The sequence below is a fragment of the Rhincodon typus genome, chromosome 13 (genome assembly GCF_021869965.1).
Source record: "Rhincodon typus isolate 14 chromosome 13, sRhiTyp1.1, whole genome shotgun sequence".
NCBI classification, from domain to species: Eukaryota; Metazoa; Chordata; class Chondrichthyes; order Orectolobiformes; family Rhincodontidae; genus Rhincodon; species Rhincodon typus.
In genome coordinates, this window is record NC_063344.1 from 49,806,463 (window position 1) to 49,831,078 (window position 24,616).

Sequence of the window (24,616 nt, forward strand, 5' to 3'; positions counted from 1 at the left end):
GTGTTTGGGGAAATCTTTCCGCTGCTTGGTGTCATATCTGGCACATAGGAAGATGGTTGTCATTGTCGGAAATTAGTCATCTCAGCATCAGGACATCTTTACAGGAATTCTTCAGGGTGGTGTCCAAGATGCAACCATCTTCAGCTGCTTTATTAATGACCTTTCTTCCATCATCAGCTCAGATGTGGAGATGGGACACAATGTTAAACACCTTTCGTGATGACTCGGATACTGAAGCAGTCGAAGTTCAAATGCAACAAGATTGTGACCATTTCCAAGCTTGGGCTGACAAATATCAAATAATTTTTGCACCACACAAATACCAGGCAATGTCCATCTCCAATAAGAGACAATCCAGCCACTGTTCCTTGACCATTCAATGGTGTTACCATGACTATATCCCTCACTATTAACATTCTTTGGGTTACCATTAGCTGGAAACTCAACTGGACTCATCACATAAACAGTGGCTACAAGAGGAGGTCAGAGGCTAGGAATACTGTGACAAGTATCTCATCTGACTTCCCAAAACCTGTCCAACATCTACAAGTCACAAGTCCAGGGAGTAGTGGAATACTCATCACTTACCTAGGTGGGTGCAGCTCCAACAACACCAAGAAGCTTGACATCATCCAGGACAAACAGCCAGCTTGATTGGCACCACATCCACTCCTTCCACCACCACCGCTGAGTATCAGCAGTGTGTACTATCTGCACAATGCTCTGCAGCAATTCACCAAACATCCTTAAATAACACCTCTGAACCAATAACTACTTTTATCTGGAAGAACAAGGGCAGCAATACTTGGATACCACCACCTGCATGTTCCCCTCCAAGCCACTCACCATCCTGACATGTCAACCAAAGAAGGAACTTCCAAACAAAACAGGAGGACACCACTGAAATTTGAATATTTTTAATGTCATTGCTGAGGTAAAAGGATTGATTTCTGGTTAAGGTTCTTTTAACTAGTTCTTGTATAGTGTAAGTTGTTCTCCACGCCACCCCACCCCTGTGCATAATAAACTTTTGACCTTTTGTTCAAAGTACACTTACAACCTCTTGTGAATATGTTCAGTAACCAAATTTTAAAATTAAAACTGGTCTATCAAGCTAAATTTCATTCTGGGATATAACTTGTCCAATATTACTATCAATTTGGATCTTAACCTTGCTTTCTATTTGGATGGGTTATTGTTCAACATTGTACTACAGTAAATAATGTTATCAAATCATGGTAGTTTTGTTGAAACTTAAAATCCATGCTGAAATTGTTGCAAAAATGCACTATCTGACTGCTAGTTTGGTTTAAAAGGAGGTCAACCAATTCCATTGTTCAAGAATAGTGATCCCTTATATAGACATAGCAGATATTTGGGTTTCTTTTAGATCTTTTACCACTCCAAAATTGTAAAGCTGTACTTAAAGGTAGAATTGAAATATGATTTCCTCCCCAAAAAATTCCACGTTTGAAAGTATTTATGTTTGTAAATATAACACATCTCTGGTACCTCAATACATTCTAGTTCAAGTTTTTTGTTCTCGAAATAGGGTGGTGATTAAGTTAGTAGGTAATTAGGTAATCTTACTCTCATTGGATTAGCCATTATTATGAAGTTAAATTCTCTCATCGTTGTAACATTGAAGCTAATGCTATAATAATGAAATCTAGGACTGTATTGAAACTTTGAGTGAAACAAACCCTGAAGAAAATGCAATTCAAACTTCAGGTAATTAAACTTGAAAGGGGAATTTCATCGTTGCGACAATGGTACAACCTAATTCACACCTAGGGTTATAGAATATTCCTGATTTTTAAATTGCTAAACACAAATACTGTCAGATTCCAGCTTAATCAGTGAAATTCACAATCGTAAGATTTTTGAAAGCAAATTGGAGGGTTACTTAGCCAGGAGCTAATAGAAGAATCTCCATGAAATCTTGTACCTTGAGGAATAGTTGGAACACTGAGGAGAAATTAGTGAATTCCAGAGAACAATTTGGTTAAGGAAGGAGAAGTAAAACAATCCTCAAGATCCTGGAAAATATGGGGAACTTTGGAAGAATTAGACAGTAAAAGGAGAGCATTATATTCAGTCTTGATAAACTAAAGTATTAAGATAGGTTTTTACTTTATAAATGGTAAATTTATTTTTTGTTTAAAACATTAAATCTTGTGCATATTTCTTTCAATTAATCACTAGGTGTTCAAATTTCCTTTTCAAACTTAATGATCTTACATATTCCTTGTATTTTAATATGTTGAAAATTTATGGAATTTAACAGATTCCTTCTGCAATTAGAATGCTTTTATGTTCACCGCTTGACATCAATATTGAGAAAACTGATGGAGGCCATAATATGGGATGAGATAACTATACACTTAACCATGCTGATTGTCTAATATTAACTTATTTTTCTTTGTCAAGGGCAGGTCATGTCTGGCAAATTTAATTGAGTTCTTTGACAAGGTATCACAGACAGTGGATGAGGTTGGTGTTGTGAATATTGTATATGTGGACTTTGAGAAAACATTTGACACAATGCCACATGGCAAGCTGGTTAGCAAATTAGAACAGTTTAAGATTGATGGGTCCTTTGCAGCCTGGATTAGAAGTTGGTTAAAAAATAGCAAACAGTTGGTAGGAATTGATAGGCATTTCTCAGACTGAAGATGAGTTGAAAGTGGTGCTCCCTGGGATTGGTGTTGGGATCCTTGCTTTTTCTGATTTTATATAAATAATTTGGAGATGGGTGTTGGAGGCAAAATATCTACATTTGCAGATGATAAACTAGTGAATAATGGATTTTGAAGATGACACTGAGTGACATTGACATGTTGGCCAAATGGGCAGATACCTGGCAGATAAAATTCAATGCGGAGAAATCTGAAGTAATGTTTTTGGCAGAAGAAACATGAAGAGACATTTTAAGGTTCAATGGTACAGTTTCAACGTGAGTACAGAAGCAGAAGGGTTCAAGTGCATAATTCTCTGAAGGTGGCCAGGCAGGTTGAAACAGTTGTTAAGACAGTTTCAACGATCCTTGGGTTTATAAATAGAGGCAAAGAGTATAAAAGCAAGGAAGTGATGCTACACATCCACAAATCATTGATCAGATCACATTTGGAATATTATGTTCAGTTCAGGGCATCGCCTCTAAGGAAAGATGTTAAAGCTGTGGGGAAAGTGCAAAGATTTACCAGAATGTTACCAAAAATGAGGGATTTTAGATACAAGGAAAGATTAGAGAATTTGGTTTATTCTGCTTGAACAGTAAAGGTTAAAAAGTGACCTTATTGAGATGTTCATAATTATGAACAACTTTGACAGGGTAAAGAAGGATATTCTGTTTCCATTAATTGGTTTGTCAGTAATTAAGGGTCATACTTCAATGTTGTCAGCCAGAGAGCTATGATTGATGAGGAAAACCTTCTTTCCTTAGAGCTGTTAGGATTTGGAATGCACTGCCTGGGATAGTGGTGGAGACTGATTCCTTAGGAGGTCTCAAAAGAGAACTGCATATATATTTGAAAGTGATAAATTTAGAGGGCTATGGGGATAAGGCTGAAGAATGGCACTAGCTAGCTAGCTCTTTTGGGAGACAGTCCATGAGTCAAATGGACTGTAAAATTCTATGATTCTTCTATCTAAAATTCAATAAAACTAGTTTCAGTATATACAAAGTTACATTTGTGCAGCCCATCATAGCTGTAAATGAATTCTAATGCACAGAGCAGTCACCAGTATACATAATGCGATCATTTTGTTTAATATGCTAATGAGGGGTTTAAAAGCAAACCTTATTGGCATGTAAATTTATTCTTATGATGGCACAGACAATATCAAAAAATAGATTATCTAAACTTTGTAGTTTATCACTTCTCAATAAATATTTGTCTTTCAGCTCAAATTAACATGACTGACATTGGGCAAAAGGCAATGTGACTTTTGGGAATACTGCAGTAGCATTAGAAAGTGTCTTTGTGTAATATTGATTGTAAAGCTTACTGCAATGGTATAATCTAGAATTCTACTCAGATCACAGAATTAAGTATTTGCTGAATCAGGACATCTGGGATGTAGTAACCCAAGGGAAATCTGCCCATTTATGGGAGCCAGCTGTGTGCAAATAGTCTGCTGTGTTTACAAGTGTCTACAAATCAAAAATGCATCATTGCAGTGAAGTGCTTTTGTGATGCAGGTGTTAGGGAAGAGGAGTGAGTGGGGATTCGAACAATGAACATTTTTTGGCTGGCGTAGCCTGAATTGCTTTGCTATGAAGAACTGCATTTCTGGATGTAAATATTTTTTATTTATTCTCTAAACTAGGGGAATTTGGCAAGGCTAACAGTTACTGTACTAACCCTAGTTGCCCCGAACAGGTAGGGGACACCTTGAACTGCTGCAGATCAATTTTTATTCTTTTGAAGTGGCTTGATACAAGTAAATATCTAGTGTTTGCCTTCTGCTCTTCTTTATTTAATCCTAACAAACATCCTTCTAACCTTTTCTTCCAGTGTTTACTTAACTTCCCTTTAAATGTATTCATCAACTCAACCACTCAATGTGGTAACAAGGCCAACATTCTAACTGCAAAGCAACGTCTCCCTGATCTTAATCCTAAAGATCTCGATCAGGCCACCTGGAAGTCACCTCTTTTCTAGAAAAGAACTTGAGCTAAATCAATCTTTCCTGACAGGCGTAACCTCTCATTTCTGGTAGTATTCCATTAAACCTTTTTGTTTTATTTCATCAGTGAGTCTATGTTGTTATCATTTATTAGTGTTTAGGTTTGAACCACTTTGGCTCACAGTATGTGCTGGCGGCTGAACTACAGATACTGTGATGCATCGGGGAGGAGAAAAGACACCTGAATTCTTTGTAGCAAGAAGCAGTCACATCACTTTGAACAGCATCTTCTGATTTGGTCTGTGGTCAGAGATGGGAAGATGTGACAGAGTAAGGCAGGTAAGAGTGGAGGGGTGGAGCGTGCAGAACAAGAAGTGTTGTTGTGGTCGTAATTAGTATACTCGGGGGGGGGGGATTGATTTATCCTCTTCAGCAAAGGATGACAGTCCAGACAACTGCATTGTCTGTCTTGTACCAGGGGTTCAGAATATCTGCTCAGAGCTAAAGACAAAATTGTCGCAGGACCAGGATCATCAAGTTGTGATCTAGCTGGGTACCAATGACATAAATAAAGCTGGGTAAGAGGTTCTGCATAGAGGGTACAATAAGCTAGAGCACTAAATTAAAAGGCAAGCCTCAAACTTTGTGATCTCTGGATTATTACTTGAATGCTATGCAAATTGATGTAGTGTGAGTTCAGGCAGCATCAGAGGAGCAGGAAAGTTGACATTTCGGGCCGGGACCCTTCAGAAATTGAGAAGGGGAAAGGAGCTGGGAAATAAGTAGAGGAGTAGTGGGACAGGAGAAGGTAAGTGGGATGGTGATAGGTGAATGCAGGTAGGGAGCGGTGGGGCGGATAGGTGGGAGAGAAGACGGACATGTGTTTGGGTCAAGGAGGTGGGAGGGAGGATGCATGGGGCTGGGGAAAGGTAGGTGGAATGGTGTTAGGTTGGTTGCAGGTAGGGGGTAGTGGGGATTGGTCAGCGGAAAGGGTAGGGCAGATAGGTGGGAGCGAAGATGGACAGGTTTGTCAGGTCAAGGAGGCGGGATGAGGCTGTTGGTGGGGTGGGGCGTGATGTGAGGAGATTTTAAAACTGACGAATTCTATGTTTTAGGCCATTGGGCTGTAGATTCCAGAGGCAGAAAATGAGGTGTTCCTCCTCCAGTTTGCGTGTGGTGTCATTGTGACACTGGAGGAGGCCCAGGATGGACATGTCACCAAGGGAGTGGGAGGGGGAATTAAAATGTTTGGGGACCGGAAGGTGATGTTGCTTGTCGCGTACAGAGCGCAGATGCTCCACGAAACGGTCTCCAATTGTACGCCTGATCTCACCGATGTAGAGGGGGCCACATCGGGAACAACACGTACAGTAGACCAAGTTGGAGGATGTACAGGCGAACCCTTGTTCGATATGAAAGGTTTAATTTTGACCTTGGATGGAGGTGAGGAGGGAGGTTTATGGGCAGGTGTAGCACTTTGTGCAGTTGCAAGGAAGGGTTGGGAGTGTGGAGTGGACAAGGGAATCACGGAGTGAGCAATCTCTATGAAAAGCAGATAGGGGTGGGGAAGGAAATATCTCTGGTGGGGTTGAGTTGTAGTTGGCGGAAGTGGTGGAGAATGATAGGCTGGATACGGAGGTTGGTGGGGTGGTATGTGAGGACAAAGGGGATTCTTTCTTTATTTTTGTTGGGGGATGTGGGTTTGAGGGTGGAAGTGCGGGAAATGCAAGAGATGCAGTTGAGGGCATTTTTGATCACCCGGCGCGGGGGGGCGGGGAAGCGGTGGTGACGTTGCAGTCCTTGAAATAAGAGGGCACCTGGGATGTCCAAAAGTGGAACACTCCATCTAGGGAGCAGATGAGGCAGAGGAATTGGGAGTAAAGGATCATAATTTTGCAGGAGGGTGGGTGAGAGGAGGTCTAGTCCAGGTAGCCATGGGAGTCAATGGATTTGAAATAGATGTCGGTGTTGAAGCGATTACTGGAGATGGAGATGGAGAGATCCAGGAAGGGAGGGAGGTATCAGATGGTCCAGGTAAATTTGAGGTTGCGGTGAAAAGTGTTGGTAAAGTTGATGAACTGTTCAAGCTCCTCATGGGAGCACAAGGCAGCGCCGATATAGTCATCAATGTAGCGGAGGAAGAGGTAAGGAATGGTGCCAGTGTAAAGTACAAGAACCGATGTGGGACATGTTGTTCCAGTTCTTGGGGCACTGGCACCACTGCTGGAGAAAATGGGAGCTACACCATTGGGGTGGTCTATATCTGAACCATGCTGAGCCAGTGTTTTTGCAAACTGTTTCTACGGTATAGAAGTGTTTTAAACTAAATAGAGAGGGCAAGTGAATAAATGTGGAAGAATATGGCTTATCAAACAATGAAAATAAAGCAAGAGGAAAACAGTAACATGGGAAATGATTGTCAGAGTATAGTAGGATGTGACAGACAAAAAACCCTCAGAATACACCAACAGTCAAGTGTAACTATGATAAATGTAAAGGCCTTGGTCATAAATGTGCATTATATTCATAACAAAGTAAATGAATTAATAGTGGACAGTGGGTCCTGAATATTGAGGGGTATCTTACATTTAAGAAGAATACAAAACACGCTGGAGGTGTAGGACTGTTTAATCATGCTCCCTAACAGTAACCACAATGTGGAACAAAATGTACAAGAAATACAAGGGTATTTCTGATAAAGTGATAGCTATAATGGGTGATTTGATATATAAACTGGAAATATTGCCAGAGATAGGCTTGAAGAATAGTTCATGGATTGCTTTCAAGGAGAAAGTACTGACTAGAACATTAAAGCTTTTGGCTATATGATTAGAGAAAAAAAACACTAATCCAGAAGATTCAACACGGTTTTGTCAAGTGGAAATAATTCTTTGTTTCAGATTTCCAGCATCTACTTTATTTTGCTTTCATTACTTTTATTTGTGCCCTCTGGTAACCTATTTGGGAGCTGAAGAAGATTTACTTCCAATGGTTAGCCTGTTGGCCTTGTTGCTACAGATGTAATGTAGTGTGATATAGTATATTTAAGAGGAAGCTAGAACATTATAGAAAGAAAGGGATAGGAGGATTATGGTGATGGGATAAAGGATGGTAGGGACCACATGCAAATATTGACAGAAAACGGATCAAATCCACTCTTGGGAAGTTTCTCTTATTTGACTGTTTGGTTGAGCATTTGTTAAAATGTGTTATGTATAACTAGGAAAAATCTAGCCCCCTCAGTGGCTGACCTCCATTGATTTCCACAAACCATCTAGCCACCTCTACGCTACAATGAGCCTGCAGCAATGTGTGTCAAATGGCTGACTGGTGTATCTTTGATTGCTGTCTCAGGTACTTAATCAGATACAGTTCCAGCTACCAATGTTTGCTTGTCGAATAATCCAACTGCTGCGGTCATTATATCCTGCAGCGACCAGTCAATCCTGTTTGTAGCACAGTTACAACCAACATACTCTTCCAACCTCCCCCACCATGCTCCCTCGCCTTTTCCTCCCCTCCTTATATTTGCAGTCATAATAAGAATTTTTTCTCTCTCGAGTGGCTAGATAAGCAGAAGAGAGGGAAAAGTCTTCAATTGGAGCCTCCCATGTCTTGTCTGTCAGGATCGGTGACGTCAAGGGGCGGGTTGTGTTTCTATGATCAACCTGCGCGAAAACAATGAGGAGCGGAGCCGCCTGAAGCTGGAGCCTCCCTGAGCAGTAGAGTATACAAGCTGGTTCCCGAACGCAGCGCTGGGACATGATGCGAGGCGGCAGCAGTGGGCCAGCGGAGGAGTGGGCAGACTCGGGAGCTGAGACTGCAGGGTGAGTGAGTGCCATTGTCGACTCCTTCCTGGGCCTGTTGCGATTCAGAGGCAGGATGGAGAGGGGAAAGAAGGCGGCTTGTTTCCACTGTCTCCAGGCGGGGCACCATAGAGGGGGAGGGGAGGGAAGCCGTAACAACAAAAGACTTCTGCTTTACTGTGGGCACAAGATCCTTGCACGGGTTGGTGGTGACTCTATTCGACTTCGGTTTCCTCTATATGTTCACTTGAATTTAAATGAAATGTAGAAGGCAGCACGCCTCTTCACAACACAACTTATTCACTTCACTGTCAACCAGGTTTGCTCCACTTTAAACCTACACTACATTTCAGTAAATTTTATTATTTTTGTACACTGAAGGAACAATCCACTTTCTGGGCGGGGTTGAAGTTTCTTCCTCCAAGAACTTTCAATGCCTTTTACAGTCGATAGGCTGCTAGTCGAAAGATGAATAACACAATTCCGTTAAACATTGTGGATAACCGGCTACTTAATGGGAGGTCTTTAGTGTGTTTGTGCCCGACGTTATGTAAGTTTTTTTCAGATTTCTTTGTGGCTGCATTAGATCATTGTTAATAAGACGAGGGATGCCACAGTCTGAGCCAAACTGAAATGTATATGGTACGTCTCTGGTTAGCAGCGCTGAAGCAGATCAGGTTTCTAATTTAATAACACTAGCAGTAAAGAGTTTGACATAATCACGCAATCTCCTCTCGAATGGTGTCAACTGCAGGGCAGTATTGAAGAAGTGACACATTCACACTGTCCACGATATTGATTCAGTGTTCGGTTATTGATTCACCGTGGAAACCAGAAAGCTGTGCTGTTTGTACCGTTCTGGCGATTAATGCGTAGCGGCGCACTTTAAATAGGAACCTAAATCAAAATTCCGAACGCAGATGAAATTGTTGCCCTGGTAACCCCAGACCTTTTTAAGTTCGATTACGCTGCACTGAGTTGGCGCTTTACACTGATTCCTTTGTGCATTTTATTATCAAACATCAATTTCGAAAAACCTAATACAAAAGCAAAGTGCTGGAGAAAGCAGAGTTAATAATTCGGGTTCAATTTTAAGAGTCTGAATTTCTCCAGCAATTTTCTATTTTGTTTCAGGTTTCCAGCATCCGCAGTTCTTTTGTTTTAGGTTATCGAAAAACCTAATGATTTTTGCCACCGAAGAAACTTCCGACTAAGCATCAAACAAACAACTTTCTTTTGTGAATGTACTACACCAGACATTTCCCTGTCGGATTCCGATGATTATAATCTTCCCTGGTTACGCGCTGCATTTAGTTAGCAGTTCTGATGCAGTTTTCTTTTTAGAACCGGTCACTATGAACTTGCACTTAATATTGCACAGGGCAAGTTCCGTACTGGAGCCATAATCTATTAACTCTTCCTAAGGTTATTCAAAAACCTGAGTTTATTGTTGATTTAAGCGACTTCAGTGTTTGCCTTACAAAACGAAGTGATTTGAAAAATAGCTCTCACTCGGAGACTAGAGATTGTATACATAATATATATTTCAATGATGTTTAAAACATATTCCGTGTAGATATTCGGTTTATATTGATTAATGTTTCAATAGAGGGAGGATTTGTGGCCTAGTTGATACACTTTCTGTTTCGGAGTCCGATACTCCCAAGTTTATGTCCTAATCCTGAACTTTATGGTAAATGAGGGTGCATTCATCACACAGCCAAACTGATTCAATTTTGATTTGTAAATCACTCTCCTGAATGCCGGACATAATTGATTCCTGGCCAGTCATGACCTCGGGGTAACAAATGTGAGCCTCCACCATCGCTGTCCATAGATCCAGGCTAGAAGATGCATGTGAAAATGTACGTTTTCACAAGTCGGCTTCCTTGGGGACTGAATAACAAGTGTGAATCAGATTGGGGTAGATTCAGGACCCACCTCCTTCCACTGCCTGAACTCGGGTCATTGGGGGCCAGAACTGCCTTCAGGAAGAAAACTCCAGCTGAAGTGTCTTAAGAGTAGGCTGAAAGCCATCTCCAGTACCATGTTGCTTCTGATAATGCTAGTTCTCTAATGAAACTTTAAATTACAATGCCATTTACTTGATCATTCCTTGTAATCGTTTAAATATTTTTTATTTAATTGCATCTTAAATTTCCTGATCAACTCAGCTCCAGTTAGCAATTCCTGTGAAGCATTTTGATCAAATTGTAATCCTTTGAAAGAAAATTACTTTCAGTCTCCCTTGTATAATTCTTTAGAAACATATAATGTGGAGGATGATAATAGAATTACTATTTAGTATTACTACAACTTTTTTACTGATTTTGTTTTAAAATGTAAGGAATTAATTTGACACCTGTTGAACAGCAACTCAGAAATAAAGCACCTAATTTTAATAATTAACTTTGTTTTCTGTGTTTCATGACTTAAATTCAATCACTTCAGAAAGGGGTGTGGCGAAATTAATGTAATGTTCAACTTAGACCTTGTGTAAGGTGTTTAGATGTTGTTAGATTTCTTGTCCCTTTTGTTGGGGGCCAGTTTTAAGTGTCCCTTTGTTCAACAAGACTGTGCAGCAAAAGATGTGTAGATACAATGATGGTTTGATACAGGGTCAGGAGAAGCAGACTTAAAATGCTGATGTAAAATTGAGAGAACCCTTCTTCTGGTTTAACTTGGTAAATGAGGAAGAAAACTGTTTTTATTTCAAACAATGTCTGGCCTATTTCATTTAGGACAAAAAAATTAATGAACTTGTTCCCCTTTTTTCCATCTTAACATTACCTTCCTGCAAATACATCAGTAAAACATTGAAAGTAACAAAGTTATGGGGCAGTGTTATGAAACTAAATGTATAAGTGTTTACCAAAACATGTAAAGATGTTTCAATCATTGCAAAGATTTTTGTTTTTCTAGCATAATTTTAACTCCTTGTCCTAGCAGGCCATCTCTTTTCTTCCTGTTTAAAGTCCTGCTGCACTTTTCATTTGCATTGTGATACAAACAGACATTTTAAAATATTATTGACTTTTTCTCCATGAGCCCTTACTAACTGGAGAAATACATAATGCTTGCAACAATATCTTATTATGGCTCAGTTGGCTAGACAACAGGTTTGCGGTGCAGAGTGACACCAAAAGTGGGAGTTAAATTTCCGTACTGGATGAGGATGAAGTGAAGAACACTCTCGTCAACATTTCCCTTGCCTGAGGTATGGTGACCCTCCAGGTTAAATAACCACTAGTCATCTTTTTCTATTGAGAGAGCAGCCCTATAGTTTAAGACTATGCTGACTTTACCCTTCCCTTATTGTGCTATCAGGAAGTACAGCATATAAGTTCAGTTAGTTCTATAACTTGTGCAGATGGAAGTGAAGAAAAAAATCCAACATGTCTTGATCAATGAATTCCAGTACATTGATTGTGTCATGCTCGTTATTCACATAAGAACTTAGCTACAAATACTACTGGAATGTCTCTCCCTTACTGTAAGCATCATATCCCATGAAATAATAAAACAAAACAATGATAAAAGTGCAGGGTGTCATATCTCAACTCTCAATCCGACTAAATAACACTGCTGGAAGAGGTTAGCGAATTCTGCTACCTTGTGTCCATTATTGTTAGACTATCTGATTCTTGATGCAAAATCCAACTTGCAAAACGTGCGTGGAAAACTGAGATGTCTCTTCATACCAAAGTTTTTGAGGCCTGTGTTTTCAGCACCTTGGTGTATGACTATGAAGCACAAACAACTTCTACCTAACAAGAAAGGAAACTTGACCATTCTCATCTTCACTGTCTGTGGAGTGTTTTCCTACATTTCATGAGAATTCATGATCAGAAATGGACAGTCATCTCAAAGGCAAATTTCTTACATATGATAGCACTCATTAAGTAAAGGTGGCTTTACTAACTCTGTCACGTTTGCGGGATAGAAGATAGACACAGCCCCATTGATTTTCAATGTGACAAGTTAGCTAAAGGCAAAAGACCAGTAGAGCACCCAAAGATGCTTGCAAGTATGAAATGAAGGCTGTAAACATCAATTTTCATTCATTGGAGGCTTTAACCAACAACACAGAAATGGCAACATCACGATGATCAGTAGTTACAAAGCTTACCTGCAGGCATCAAGGCTACCAACAAAACCCACAATGATAGCCAGTTAACCACATGTGACAGTTGTGGCAGAACCCGCCACTCATGAATTGGACTCTCCAGTCATTAGTAAATGTGCAGCATAAGAAACTATCCCATTGCCAATGGATTTCCTGAATCATCCCTCATCTTCACTTGCTAGGAAGATGCCAAAAGTTACCAACTGTTATAAATTCAGAGATAGTAGGAACTGCAGATGCTGGAGAATCTGAGATAACAAGGTGTAGAGCTGGATGAACACAGCAGGCCAAGCAGCATCGGAAGAGCAGAAAAATGTGAAGAAGGATCTAGGCCCGAAACGTCAGCTTTCCTGCTCCTCTGATGCTGCCTGGCCTGCTGTGTTCATCCAGCTGTACACCTTGTTAACTGTTAAATTCTTGGGTGGAAATGATTTTAAAATGTCATTTTTGGAGATCATCCTCAGGTCAATGATAGCAATGTTGCCTCTTGATTCAAGTTTAAGATCAAGCCCTACTCCAGAAATTTGACCAGTGAGGGAGTGCTGTATTACCATTGGTGCTGTCTTTTTAGATGAGACATTGAATAGCTTGCGCTGTTTACTCAGCTGAATGTATTATACTATTGAAGAAGAACAGGTCCGTTTCTCTATGCCTTAGTGATTATTACACCCTGTCACATCAACAAATAAGTCAACTGCCCGTAAACACCCAACTCTGCTTTCAAAACAACGATGACTAGCTATATTGTAAGAGTAGTTTTCTGTAAAATGCTTTGGGACTTCTACTGTTCTGATAGGCACAACGTAAATATAAGATTTTTTTCTTTGTTTCTTTTGTTCAGTGTGTTCCAGCTAAGAGTGAAAATGTTTGACTAAATAGATGGAGAAGGTTTTGCTTTAAATAGGATTTGTTTGATACAGCATCAAAATATCGTTGTTGTACTTTGTTGAAAGTTAGAAATGTTGAGGTTGCAAATCAGTTATTGACAATTGGAGCAGTTTTTTTCCATTTATCCATCTGCAACATTACAAGCATCTTGAATTTTCAGACTGCTTAAGTAGGAGAAACAAGATTGTCACTCTTATGAGTTTATGCTACCAATCACGCAAAGCTGCTACAGCCATAATCAAGTTAAAGTTGTATGTGGAAGATGACTGTATTAGTGGCTTATTAATTTCTATATTTAATTGTGAAAGTGTGATTTCCTTATTGCTTAAAAGTAGTAAGTACATAAATACATCACTGGTTTGCTTTCATAAAAGTTTCAATTCACAAATTTCTACGACACAGATTCACAAACTTTATTGAAATATTGCAATACAAAAACTGGCACTATTCAAATAATTCTAGCCTTGCCAAACTTTCATTTCATTTTACACTGTTAGTTTTATTTCTTGTTTTCATTTACTGTACTTTGTTTTGCTTTTTTAAAAAATATCAAACCATGCAAATCAGTCACCAAGAGGAAGATATGGTATTCGGCATTTTATTAGAAAGTGGCAAATGTACAAGTTCTTTGTCAACTTCTATATCCTGCAATAATTGTACAGGCACTGTTTAAAATTAAAAATTCCATGTATTGATCATAAGACAAGTGAAAACAGTTGAAATTTCAAGAGCAAAAGTGTATATTCAGAAAAGAAAAGGAGTATTTTGGCTTTCTGGTTGAAGCAAAAAATCTGTAAAGGTGTATTCCCGTGGGCAGCAGAAAGTGGGAGTCACCCTAGGTGTAGCTGGGTGATGCATATCTCATCTGCAACCACTCTGAGATGTAATGGATTTGTGAAGATGGCACAAGCCAGATGATTGTGGCCTGCCAGGAGATCTGATATCACGGTATGCATAGCTGCAATTGGTAACAGTAGCAACAGTTTTCAAAAAAACCTTGCTGCATTTGGCTGTATAAAAGGCAATGACTTGTATATGAAATTAGTATTCTGGAACCAAAACTTGCACCATATTTCTGGGATTCCCACAAGCCACTGAATGTATGGAATGAAAGACTTCTGACCTCAGCTATGCATGTGGCAAAAATTTTGAAACTTGGTACACTAAATAAGTTAAAGATTTGTTGCTTTCCCCCAATTGATAGCATTTTTTTTTTGTAGAATCTTTTTCTTCACTGTGAAATACATAATACTTAATGTTGCATTATTGTCATTTGATTACAGCTCTGATTCCAGCAGGATGTCTTCAAGTAGTAAGTACGAATTACATTTGTGACCATTGCATCTCAACACTTTCTTGGATCCTTGTTAAAGTTAATGGAGAAAGAAACAACACTCACTGTTGAAAGTAAGGGAGGGGAAATATTATGTACTGCCATAAGCAGTGATGCATAAATCTGTCTTTGTGCAAGATGCAGTGTGTGAAAAGATATTTTAAGAAACCTTTGTGCACTTGGAAACTACCTTTCCTGCTGCTTTCTTTCTTGTATTTTAGTAACATTAATGTGCCTTTTCAAACTGAAGATTAAATTTAAAAAAAGATTGTAAGCTGAGAGTATTACAAATTGATATCCGAACAGATAGGGGGAGGCAAAGGCCAGTGATATTATTTGCTGGACTGATAGTCCACAGATCCAGGAAATATTCTGAGGACCTGGGTTCAAATCCTGCCATGGCACATGGTGGAATTTGAACTCCTTATATAAAAAAAAATCTGGAATTCGGAATCTAGTGATGACCGTGAAGCCATTGTTGATTGTTGCAAAACCCATCTGGCTCACTAATTTCCTTCAGTGAAGAAAACTGCCATCCTTACCTGTTCTGGCCTAACTGTGACTCCAGACCTGCAGCAATATGGTGTACTCTCAACTGATCTCTGGGCAGTTAGGAATGGGCAATAAATACTAACCCAGCCAGCAACACCCTCATCCCGTGAATGAATTTTTAAAAAATTAGTACAATGTTTATACTGGAAATATTGGTGCACTGAAATGTCACAATGTCAATTTGTTTTCCTTGCTGGTGTGTTCAAATATACTTTAATTACTTCAGAACTTGTGATTGCTATTGAGGACACCATAATACTTGTCAACACATGACTTTTCTAATTCTCTCCAGACGAGAAGTGAAATTGTAGGCAAAGGTATATGGATTCTGCCAGGGGCAATTGGCATCTAATCAATTTATTTTAATTTAGGTCCCAAACTGATTAAGAACATAGGATATTGGAACAGAAGATGATCATTTGGCCCCTTGAGCCTGGTCCACCATTCATTAAAATCTTGGTTGATATGTTTGTATTTCAAATTTAATATTCATCTACCCCCACTTTGATTCCCTGCCTAAAAATAATCTATCCACCTCCCCTCCTTCCACCAACATGTGAGACTTAAAGTTCCAAAGTTGCATAACACTCATTTCTATCCTCAATGTGATACCTAATTTTAAAATACACCCATGAAAGGAAACATCATTTCTTTATAAATTTTTATATATCAGGATCTTATACACTTCAATGAAGTTACTTTTTTAAACATCAGAGGGGGGATGAAACCCAGACTGTCCGACCTTTCCTTGTAATACAAACTACTAATTTTGGATACAATCTAATTACATCTCCTAATTACCTCCAACGTACTAACATAACTCCTTAAAAAAGGAGACCAAAACTGCACACAGTATTCCGGATGATCAATACTCTGTATAACAGAAATATTATGTGTATATTCAATTCCTCTCATAACCTTGATTGCATGTCATACCTGCCTGCTAAGGTTTTGTGACTCATTGACTAGAACACCTAAATCTGCACCAGAAATTTCTTCAGTAATTCTCCATGTAAGTATTACTTGCATTTTCATTCTTTCTGCCAAAGTGAACAACATCACATTTTCTCACATTGTACTCCATCTGCCAGATGTTTGCCCCCTCATTCACTCCATTTATGTCGTCTGCAAACTCCTTATGTCTTCACAACATACACATACTCTCACCTACTTGGAGACAGTAAGGACTGCAGATGCTGGAAGCCAGAGTGCATACATGTGAAGCTGGAAAAGCACAGCAGGTCAGACAACATCCGAGGAGCAGGAAAGCCAACGTTTTGGGCCAAAACATTGACTTTCCTGCTCCTTGGATGCTGTCTGACCTGCTGCACTTTTCCAGCTTCACATCTACACACTCTCGCCTATCTTGGTGTTCCCTGTGAGTTTAGCTGCATTGCCTTTGGTTCCCTCATCTAAATCATTGATATAAAGTCTAAAAAGTTGAGACTGCAGAACTAGGCCTATATGGGACTCCATTCATCACATCCTGCCAATCAGATAATGACCCATTTATGCATACACTATTTGCTGCTAGCCAGCCAATGTTATATTCATGCTAATATGTTTTCCCCCTATACTATGAGATTTCATTTCTGCTTTCATTAGTGGTACCTAATTAAATCCCTTCTGGAAATGCAAGTACAGTATGCCTGCAGGCTGCACTTTATCCATAGTTCATTACTCATAGAAACATAGAAAATAGGAGTAAGAATAGTTCATTTGGCCCTTTGAGTCTGCTCCACCATTCAATATGATTATAATCTAACTTTGTACTATTTTTCCCACTTTCTCCCCATTTGAAATATTTTACCCCAAGAACTATATCAAGCTCCTTCTTGAAAACATTCACTGTTTTGGCCTCAAATGTGTTCTGTGGCAGAGAATTTCACAGGCTCACCACTCTGGGTGAAGGAAATTCTCCTCATCTCAATCTTAAATGGCCTAAACCATATCCTTAGACTGTGACCCCTGATTCTGCACTTCCTGGCCATCAAGAACACAGAATTACAGAAATACAGCACAGGAAAAGACCCTTCAGGCCATCAAGTCTGTACTGGTCAAAAACAAGCACCTAACTATTCTGAGAGTAGGAACTGCCAATGCTGGAGAATCTGAAATAACATGGTGTAGAGCTGGATGAACACAGCAGGCCCTTGACTGACCAACCCCCTCCCTAACTCCCCACCTGCACTCACCTTTACTGGCTCCATCCCTGCCTCCTTGACTTGTCTGTCTCCTCTCCACCTATCTACTCCTTTATCCATCTTCCATCCGCCTCCCCCTCTCTCTGTCTTTATTTCAGAATCCCCTTCCCCTCCCCCGTTTCTGAAGAAGGGTCCAGACCCAAAACGTCAGCCTTCCTGTTCCTCTGATGCTGCTTGGCCTGCTAGCTCTACACCTTGTTACCTAACTATTCTAATCTCATTTTGCAGCAATTGGCCCGTAGCCTTATATGCTTTGGCATTGCAAACACACGCCTAAATACTTCAGTCTTATGAGAATTTCTGCTTCTACAACAGTCTTGGGGAAATAGTTCCAGATTCCCACCACCTTCTAGATGAAAACATTTTTCCTCACTTGCCCTCTAAACCTCCTCTCCTTATATCTATACTCCTGGTCATTGATCTCTGCGCCAAGGGGAAAAGTTGCTTTTTGTCTGATGTTGCTATAACCCCTTTAATCTTATTTATTTCAATCATGATCCTTCAGTCTCCTCTGCTCCAAGGAAAACAACAGCAATCTGTCCAATCTCTCTTGATAACTAAAACTCCCTAGCAATAGCCACATCCTGGTGCATCTCCATTGCACACTCACCCGTGAATGACATCCCTCCAATAATGTGACTTCCAAAAATGCGCACAGTACTCTAGCTGTAGCCCAACTCTATACCTTTCCAGCATATAACCTCCCTCCTCTTGAACTCGATACCTTGGCTAATAAAGGAAAGTATCCCATCGGCCGCCTTAACCAATTTTTCTACTTGTCCTGCTAACTCAAGGGACAGGTGGACAGGCACACCAAGGTCTCTCTGATCCCTGCACTTTCCAGGATCTTACCTTTCATCATGTATTCCCTTGCCTTATTTGTCATGCCTAAGTGCATCACCTCACACTTATCTGGATCAAATTCCATTTACCACTGATCAGCCCATTGACCAGTCTGTCTGTATCCTCCTGTAATCTAAGATTATTCTCCTCTTTATTTGTAACCACACTAATTTTTGGATCATCCATCCTTCCTGTATGTATTCTGTCTCATCCGGTTAGAATTTTACAGGTTTCTTTGAGATCCCGCTCCCGCCCTCCCCCACAAACCTTATTCTTCTAAAATCCAACGAATATAGTTCGAGGCAATGACCTAGTGGTATTATGGCTGAACTGTTAATCAAGTTGTTGCAGCTGTACAAAACTCTGGTGCGGCCGCACTTGGAGTATTGCGTACAGTTCTGGTCACCGCATTGTAGGAAGGATGTGGAAGCATTGGAAAGGGTGCAGAGGAGATTTACCAGGATGTTGCCTGGTGTGGAGGGAAGGTCTTATGAGGAAAGGCTGAGGGACTTGAGGCTGTTTTCGTTAGAGAGAAGAAGGTTAAGAGGTGACTTAATAGAGACATACAAGATGATCAGAGGATTAGATAGGGTGGACAGTGGGGGCCTTTTTCCTCAGATGGTGATGGCTAGCACGAGGGGACATAGCTTTAAATTGAGGGGTGATAGATATAGGACAGATGTCAGAGGTAGGTTCTTTACTCAGAGAGTAGTAAGGGCGTGGAATGCCCTGCCTGCAAAAGTAGTAGACTCACCAACTTTAAGGGCATTTAAATGGTCATTGGATAAACATATGGATGATAATGGAATAATGTAGGTTAGATGGTCTTCAGATTGGTTTCACAAGTCTGCGCAACATCGAGGGCCGAAGGGCCTGTACTGCGCTGTTATGTTCTACATTCTAAGTGACCCAGATGATGTTCTGGGGACCCAAATTCAATTCCTGCCATGTCAGATGGTGGAATTTGAATTCAATAAAATGTCTGGAATTAAGAATCTAATGATGACCGTGAATCCACTGTCGATTGTCAGAAAATCCCATCTGGTTCACTAATGTCCTTTAGGGAAGGAAACTGCCATCCTTACCTGGTCTGGCCTACATGTAACTCCAGACCCACCGCAATGTGGTTGACTCTGAACTGCCCTCTAGGATTAGGGATGGGCAATAAATGCTGCCTTACCAGCAATGCCCCTCATCCCATTAATGAATAAAGAAAAAACAAATGATTCAGCCAGTTTTCATATCGCTCTCCTGATGTGCCACTTTTTTCACAATTTGATTAATAAAATGGTTAAGCATGATTTCCTTTTAACAAAACCATGCCATCTCTTTTGTGTGACCTTGACTTTTTTTCTAAGAGTGCTACTATAACCTCTTTTAATGATCGATCCTAACACCGACCCATGACAGATATCAAGCTAAGTGGTGGATATTTTCCAGTGTCCTGTTTTCTCCCTTGCTGCCACCTTGGTTAAAAGGCTTATATTTGCTATTTTCTAATTTGATAGAACCTTTCCTGAATATAGGGAATTTTGGAAAATTAGCTCTAATACATCTACAATGATTTACCAACTCTAGGAAGACCATTGGCTGAAGTTCTTCTGGACCTGAAGACTTATCATTTCGCAGCATTAGTTTGCTTAATATAATTTCCTTGGTGATTGCAATTTAATAAGTTCTTTTCTCCCTTCCACCTCCCTGATTTTACAGCATTTACTACAATGTGAAGACAGAAGAAAACCATTTCTTCTACTATTTCCTTATCGACTATTAACTCTCCATCTTCATTCTCTCGAGGACCATCGTTCATTTGAATTGAACTTTTTTTCAATTTTAAATGACTATATAAGAAATGACTATCCATTTTTACATTTATAGTTAGCTCTGTCTTGTACTGTGATTTCCTCAACATCATTAACCTTTTACACATTCTGTGCTGCTCTTTTTATTCCAAACAATCATCTGACCTGCTGCTCATCTTGGTGATGTTATGAGCTTTTTCCTTGCGTTTGATCCTTTCCCTAAATTCTTTAGTTGACCATGAATAGTAGGTCCTCACTTTTGAATTTCTTTTGTGGTAGTAATATACTTACTGAGTATTCTGAAATATTCCCTTAAATATCTGTTACTGTGTTTCTATTGATCTATCACCCAACCTAGTATGTCAGTTCATTTCAGCTGGTTCAGCTTTCATGTCCACGTAGTTGTCCCCAGTCTTTGATCCAATCTCCTCCTTTTCAAACTGAATATAAAATTCACTCCTATTGAGGTATCATTGTAAAAATGGTACCTTTAGTCTGAGGTCTTGAATTAATTCTGTCACACAACACAATTCCAAGTTTAATGTAACCTGCTCTCTGGTTAGTTCCAAAATGTGTTGCTCTAAGAAACGACCTTGAAAGCATTCTGTGAATACCTCATCTGGTGACTTCTGCCAATCAGATTTTTTCCAGTTTATATGTTGATTTAAAGTTATCCATACTTCATCCTACTTGTGGTTACTATTAGGGGCCTGCAAACTACTCCCACTAATGACTTCTTTCTCCTACCATTCTTACCTCCACTCAAAATTGATTCTGTATCTTGATTTCCTGAAACAAAGTCACTTCTAATTGCACCAATGCCATCCTGATTAACAGTGTTACTCCTCCATCTTCCTATTCTTGAGCATCATAAACCCCTCAATATTCATCATTGAATCCTGTTATCCTGCAATCACTTCTCTGTAAGGGCTATCAGATCATATTCATTTACTTCAATGTGCATTATGACTTAATTTGTTTTATGAATACATGCATTCAGAGACAGAAGTTTTGCATTGTTGTAATCTTTCTAATATTATAATGTTGATTGGTGTATTCCTAGCTATTTTTTGTTCTCTCTGTCACTTCCTGCCAATCTCTGATCCTAATTTCCTGCATTATCAGTTTCCTCTGTTACCTTGGCTGTACTCTTTCATGTACCGCAGCTTTCCACATTTGATCCCTTGCTCCCACTATTTAGTTTCAAGCTGTCTCTGCTTCCCTAGTTGTACAGTTACAAGAACAGTGGCCCCAATATGGTTCAGATATCTAAGGTTCTTGCAAAGATTTGAAGCTTGGCTTGTGGGTGAGTTTGTTGATTTGCTCGCCAAGCTGGCTGGTTATAGTTCAGAGTTTCATCACCATGCTAGGTAACATCATCAGTGCTGCCTCCAAAGAAGTGATGTTGTTCTACTCTGCTTAGTATTTATAAGCGGAGTAGAACAACATCACTTCTTTGGAGGCAGTGCTGATAATGTTAACTAGCATGGTGGCAAAACGTCTGAATTATAACCAGCCAGCTCGGCCAGCAATTCAACAACCTCATGGTTCAGATGTAGACTAGCCCATTGGTACAGTGCCCACATTTCTCCATTTGACTTCCAGTGGCCCATGAACCAGAACACACTGTACCCAGTCATTGAGTGATGCGTTTTATCTCTGAAATTTTGCATACCCAATGCCAATTTGTGTACAGGCCATGTAATAATCCAGCAATTATAGCCTTTTGAGGTTCTGTATTTTCATTTAGAGCCTAACTCCTCAATCTCTATGCGGAACCTCTTTCCTAGTTGTATCCATGCCAATGGTACCTACATGGACCATGATAAATGGATCCTGTCCCTCTCACTGAAAGTTCTTCTTCAGCCCTGAGCAGATGTCCTGCAGTGCATGGTGTCAATCCCTCCTACTATACCATCCCATATTACTCCAAAATTCCTTGTTGCTCCCCCACGTGAATGGTTTCTTGTACCATGGTTCCATAATCAGTTTGTTCATTCACCCTGTAGTTCTGCTGTCATCTAAACAAGCTGAGAATCTCTGTTCTTTTGAACAATTGCAGAAGCTGACATTCTTGCCCTCCTGTCCGCTAGGCCACCTTACCTAGCTCATTCACAGTTACACCCTTCTCTCCCTTACCACTGGCCAAATCAGAAGGCCCTGTCCTAAAAGTTGTGACTGCCTCCTGATACAAAATAAATCCCGGTAACATTTCCCTTCCCTGATGCATTGCTGTGTCAGCAGTTCAGCCTTTAGCTCATGAATTCTGAGCTCAGAACTGCTAAACTCTTGCTGCAGTCAGGTCTGCCTATGATCACAAGGTTTTCCGCAAGCTCCCAGATACAGGAGATAACAAGGTGTGGAGCTGAATGAACACAGCAGGCCAAGCAGCATCAGAGGAGCAGGAAAGCTGACATTTTGGGTCTGCACCCTTCTTCAGAAATGGAGGAGGGGAAGGGGATTCTGAAATAAATAGAGAGAGCGGGGGAGGCGGATGGAAGATGGATAAAGGAGCAGATAGGTGGAGAGAAGACGGACGGGTCAAAGAGGCGGGGATGGAGCCAGTAAAGGTGAGTGCAGGTGGGGAGTTAGGGAGGGGATAGGTCAGTCCAGGGAGGATGGACAGGTCAAGGGGGCGGGATGAGGTTAGTAGGTAGGAGATGGGGGTGGGGCTTGAAATGGGAGGAGGGGATAGGTGGGAGGAAGGGATAGGTGGGAGGAAGAACAGGTTAGGGAGGCGGGGACAAGCTGGGCTGGTTTTGGGATGCGGTCGGGGGAACGGGAGATTTTGAAGCTTGTGAAGTCCACATTGATACCATTGGACTGCAGGGTTCTCAAGCGAAAAATGAGGTGCTGTTCCTGCAACCTTCGGGTGGCATCGTTGTGGCACTGGAGGAGGCCCAGCAGTGGGATGGGGACTTCATAAGCTTCAAAATCTCCCCACCCCTGACCGCATCCCAAAACCAGCCCAGCTTGTCCCCGCCTTCCTAACCTGTCCCTCCTCCCACTTACCCCCATCCTAACTCACCTTTACTGGCTCCATCCCCACCTCCATGACCTGTCTATCACCCCTCCACCTATCTGCTCCCTTATCCATCTTCCAGCCGCCTCCCCCTCTCTCTCTCTATTTATTTCAGAATCCCCTTCCCCTCCCCCGTTTCTGAAGAAAAACATCAGCTTTCCTGCTCCTCTGATGCTGCTTGGCCTGCTGTGTTCATCCAGCTGTACACCTTGTTATCTCACATTCTCCAGCATCGGCAGTTCCCACTATCCCAGATACTTGGCCTTGTCTTGTCATGTTAATGAGTTTTCATTAACTAATTAATTATATTATTTACTCACTTGTGTTGCTTTTTATATATTATTAATTGTGCCACCATTTATATGCTAAGTTAAATTTAGAATAGTATAAAAATAGAATAGACCCTGAGCACTTCATGGATACTCATGAAAAGGATAGCTCCTTTCCCAATTAGTAGTGCAGATCTATTCCTACAGGTTGATTCCTTTAGGATAGTTGAGTGTGAAATGAGAGTCACACCCAAATTAACATACAGTTATTTCATTATAAGTGAATTTATCCCAGTGTGGAAATAGGCCAGTTTGCCACCATTGGGAACCAACTTGCCTTGTAAAACAATTCTTACGTGTAAACCAATTTCAAAATCGCATGGCAGCATTATGTTTTAATATGTATCTAATGGTCAATAAGAAACAAAGCCCCTCTTTTCGAAAGTGGATTGCTTCTATAAATTGATTTTTCAAAATTGCAGTAGATGAATTTCACTTTATGGGTACGAAGCATCCCAGCGATGCAAAATCTAACAATTACTATTTCCCTAAGAGATTCTAAGCATACCATTTCCAACTGATGATAAACTTTATCTTGGCAAACTCTTATCAGAGCAATATCGATACCCTAATGCGTTTAGATCTCTATTGTAAATCTTGTACTAGCTCCATCATCATCAAGCCAAGCCACACTTGTTTGAAGCGTCTTTGTGAACCTGTTTTTATTTTGCCATACTTTCTGGATACTGAGCTTTGTTTCTTCCATAGCCTTGAAATCGTAGTTCTATCTAAATCTTCATTCTGAATCTGAATGCTAATACAACTGGGACTCTCCCAAATCACATTCCTGATTCCTGCAGACCACTCAATAGCATCATAGCTTCAGCATGCAGTGCAGCAGAACACTTCAAAATTCACCTCAGAAAATTAGTTGAAATCTAGGTTATGTTTTGCTGACAATAGGATGATATTATTACAGGATTTTTCTTTGATTCCTCATGAATCTGTATTATACTATACAGTGTTTATCAAAACCTAAACAGTTTGAACATGGTTATGGTTTTTGGTGCGATTGTGTAGAAAAATATTTGCCAGACTTCAGACTATTGAAAAGATGTTGATTACACAAAGGGTTTTGT

The 24,616-nt window shown here is 40.3% G+C and overlaps 1 protein-coding gene across 2 annotated transcripts in view; it reads left to right on the forward strand.

Annotated features, from left to right (window-relative positions):
* Positions 1-8,314: 8,314 nt before the first annotated feature.
* The window catches only part of LOC109918077 (protein FAM124B), a 41,503-nt gene continuing 25,201 nt past the window's right edge, over positions 8,315-24,616 (forward strand). Inside the window, exons 1-2 of one of the 2 annotated variants that reach the window (XM_020517976.2) lie at positions 8,315-8,459; positions 14,736-14,764. In XM_020517976.2, coding sequence (XP_020373565.1) covers positions 8,395-8,459; positions 14,736-14,764 — 94 coding nt within the window. In that variant the 5' untranslated portion in view covers positions 8,315-8,394. The remainder of the gene's footprint in view (positions 8,460-14,735; positions 14,765-24,616) is intronic. The other variant, XM_048604076.1, reaches the window with a different exon arrangement.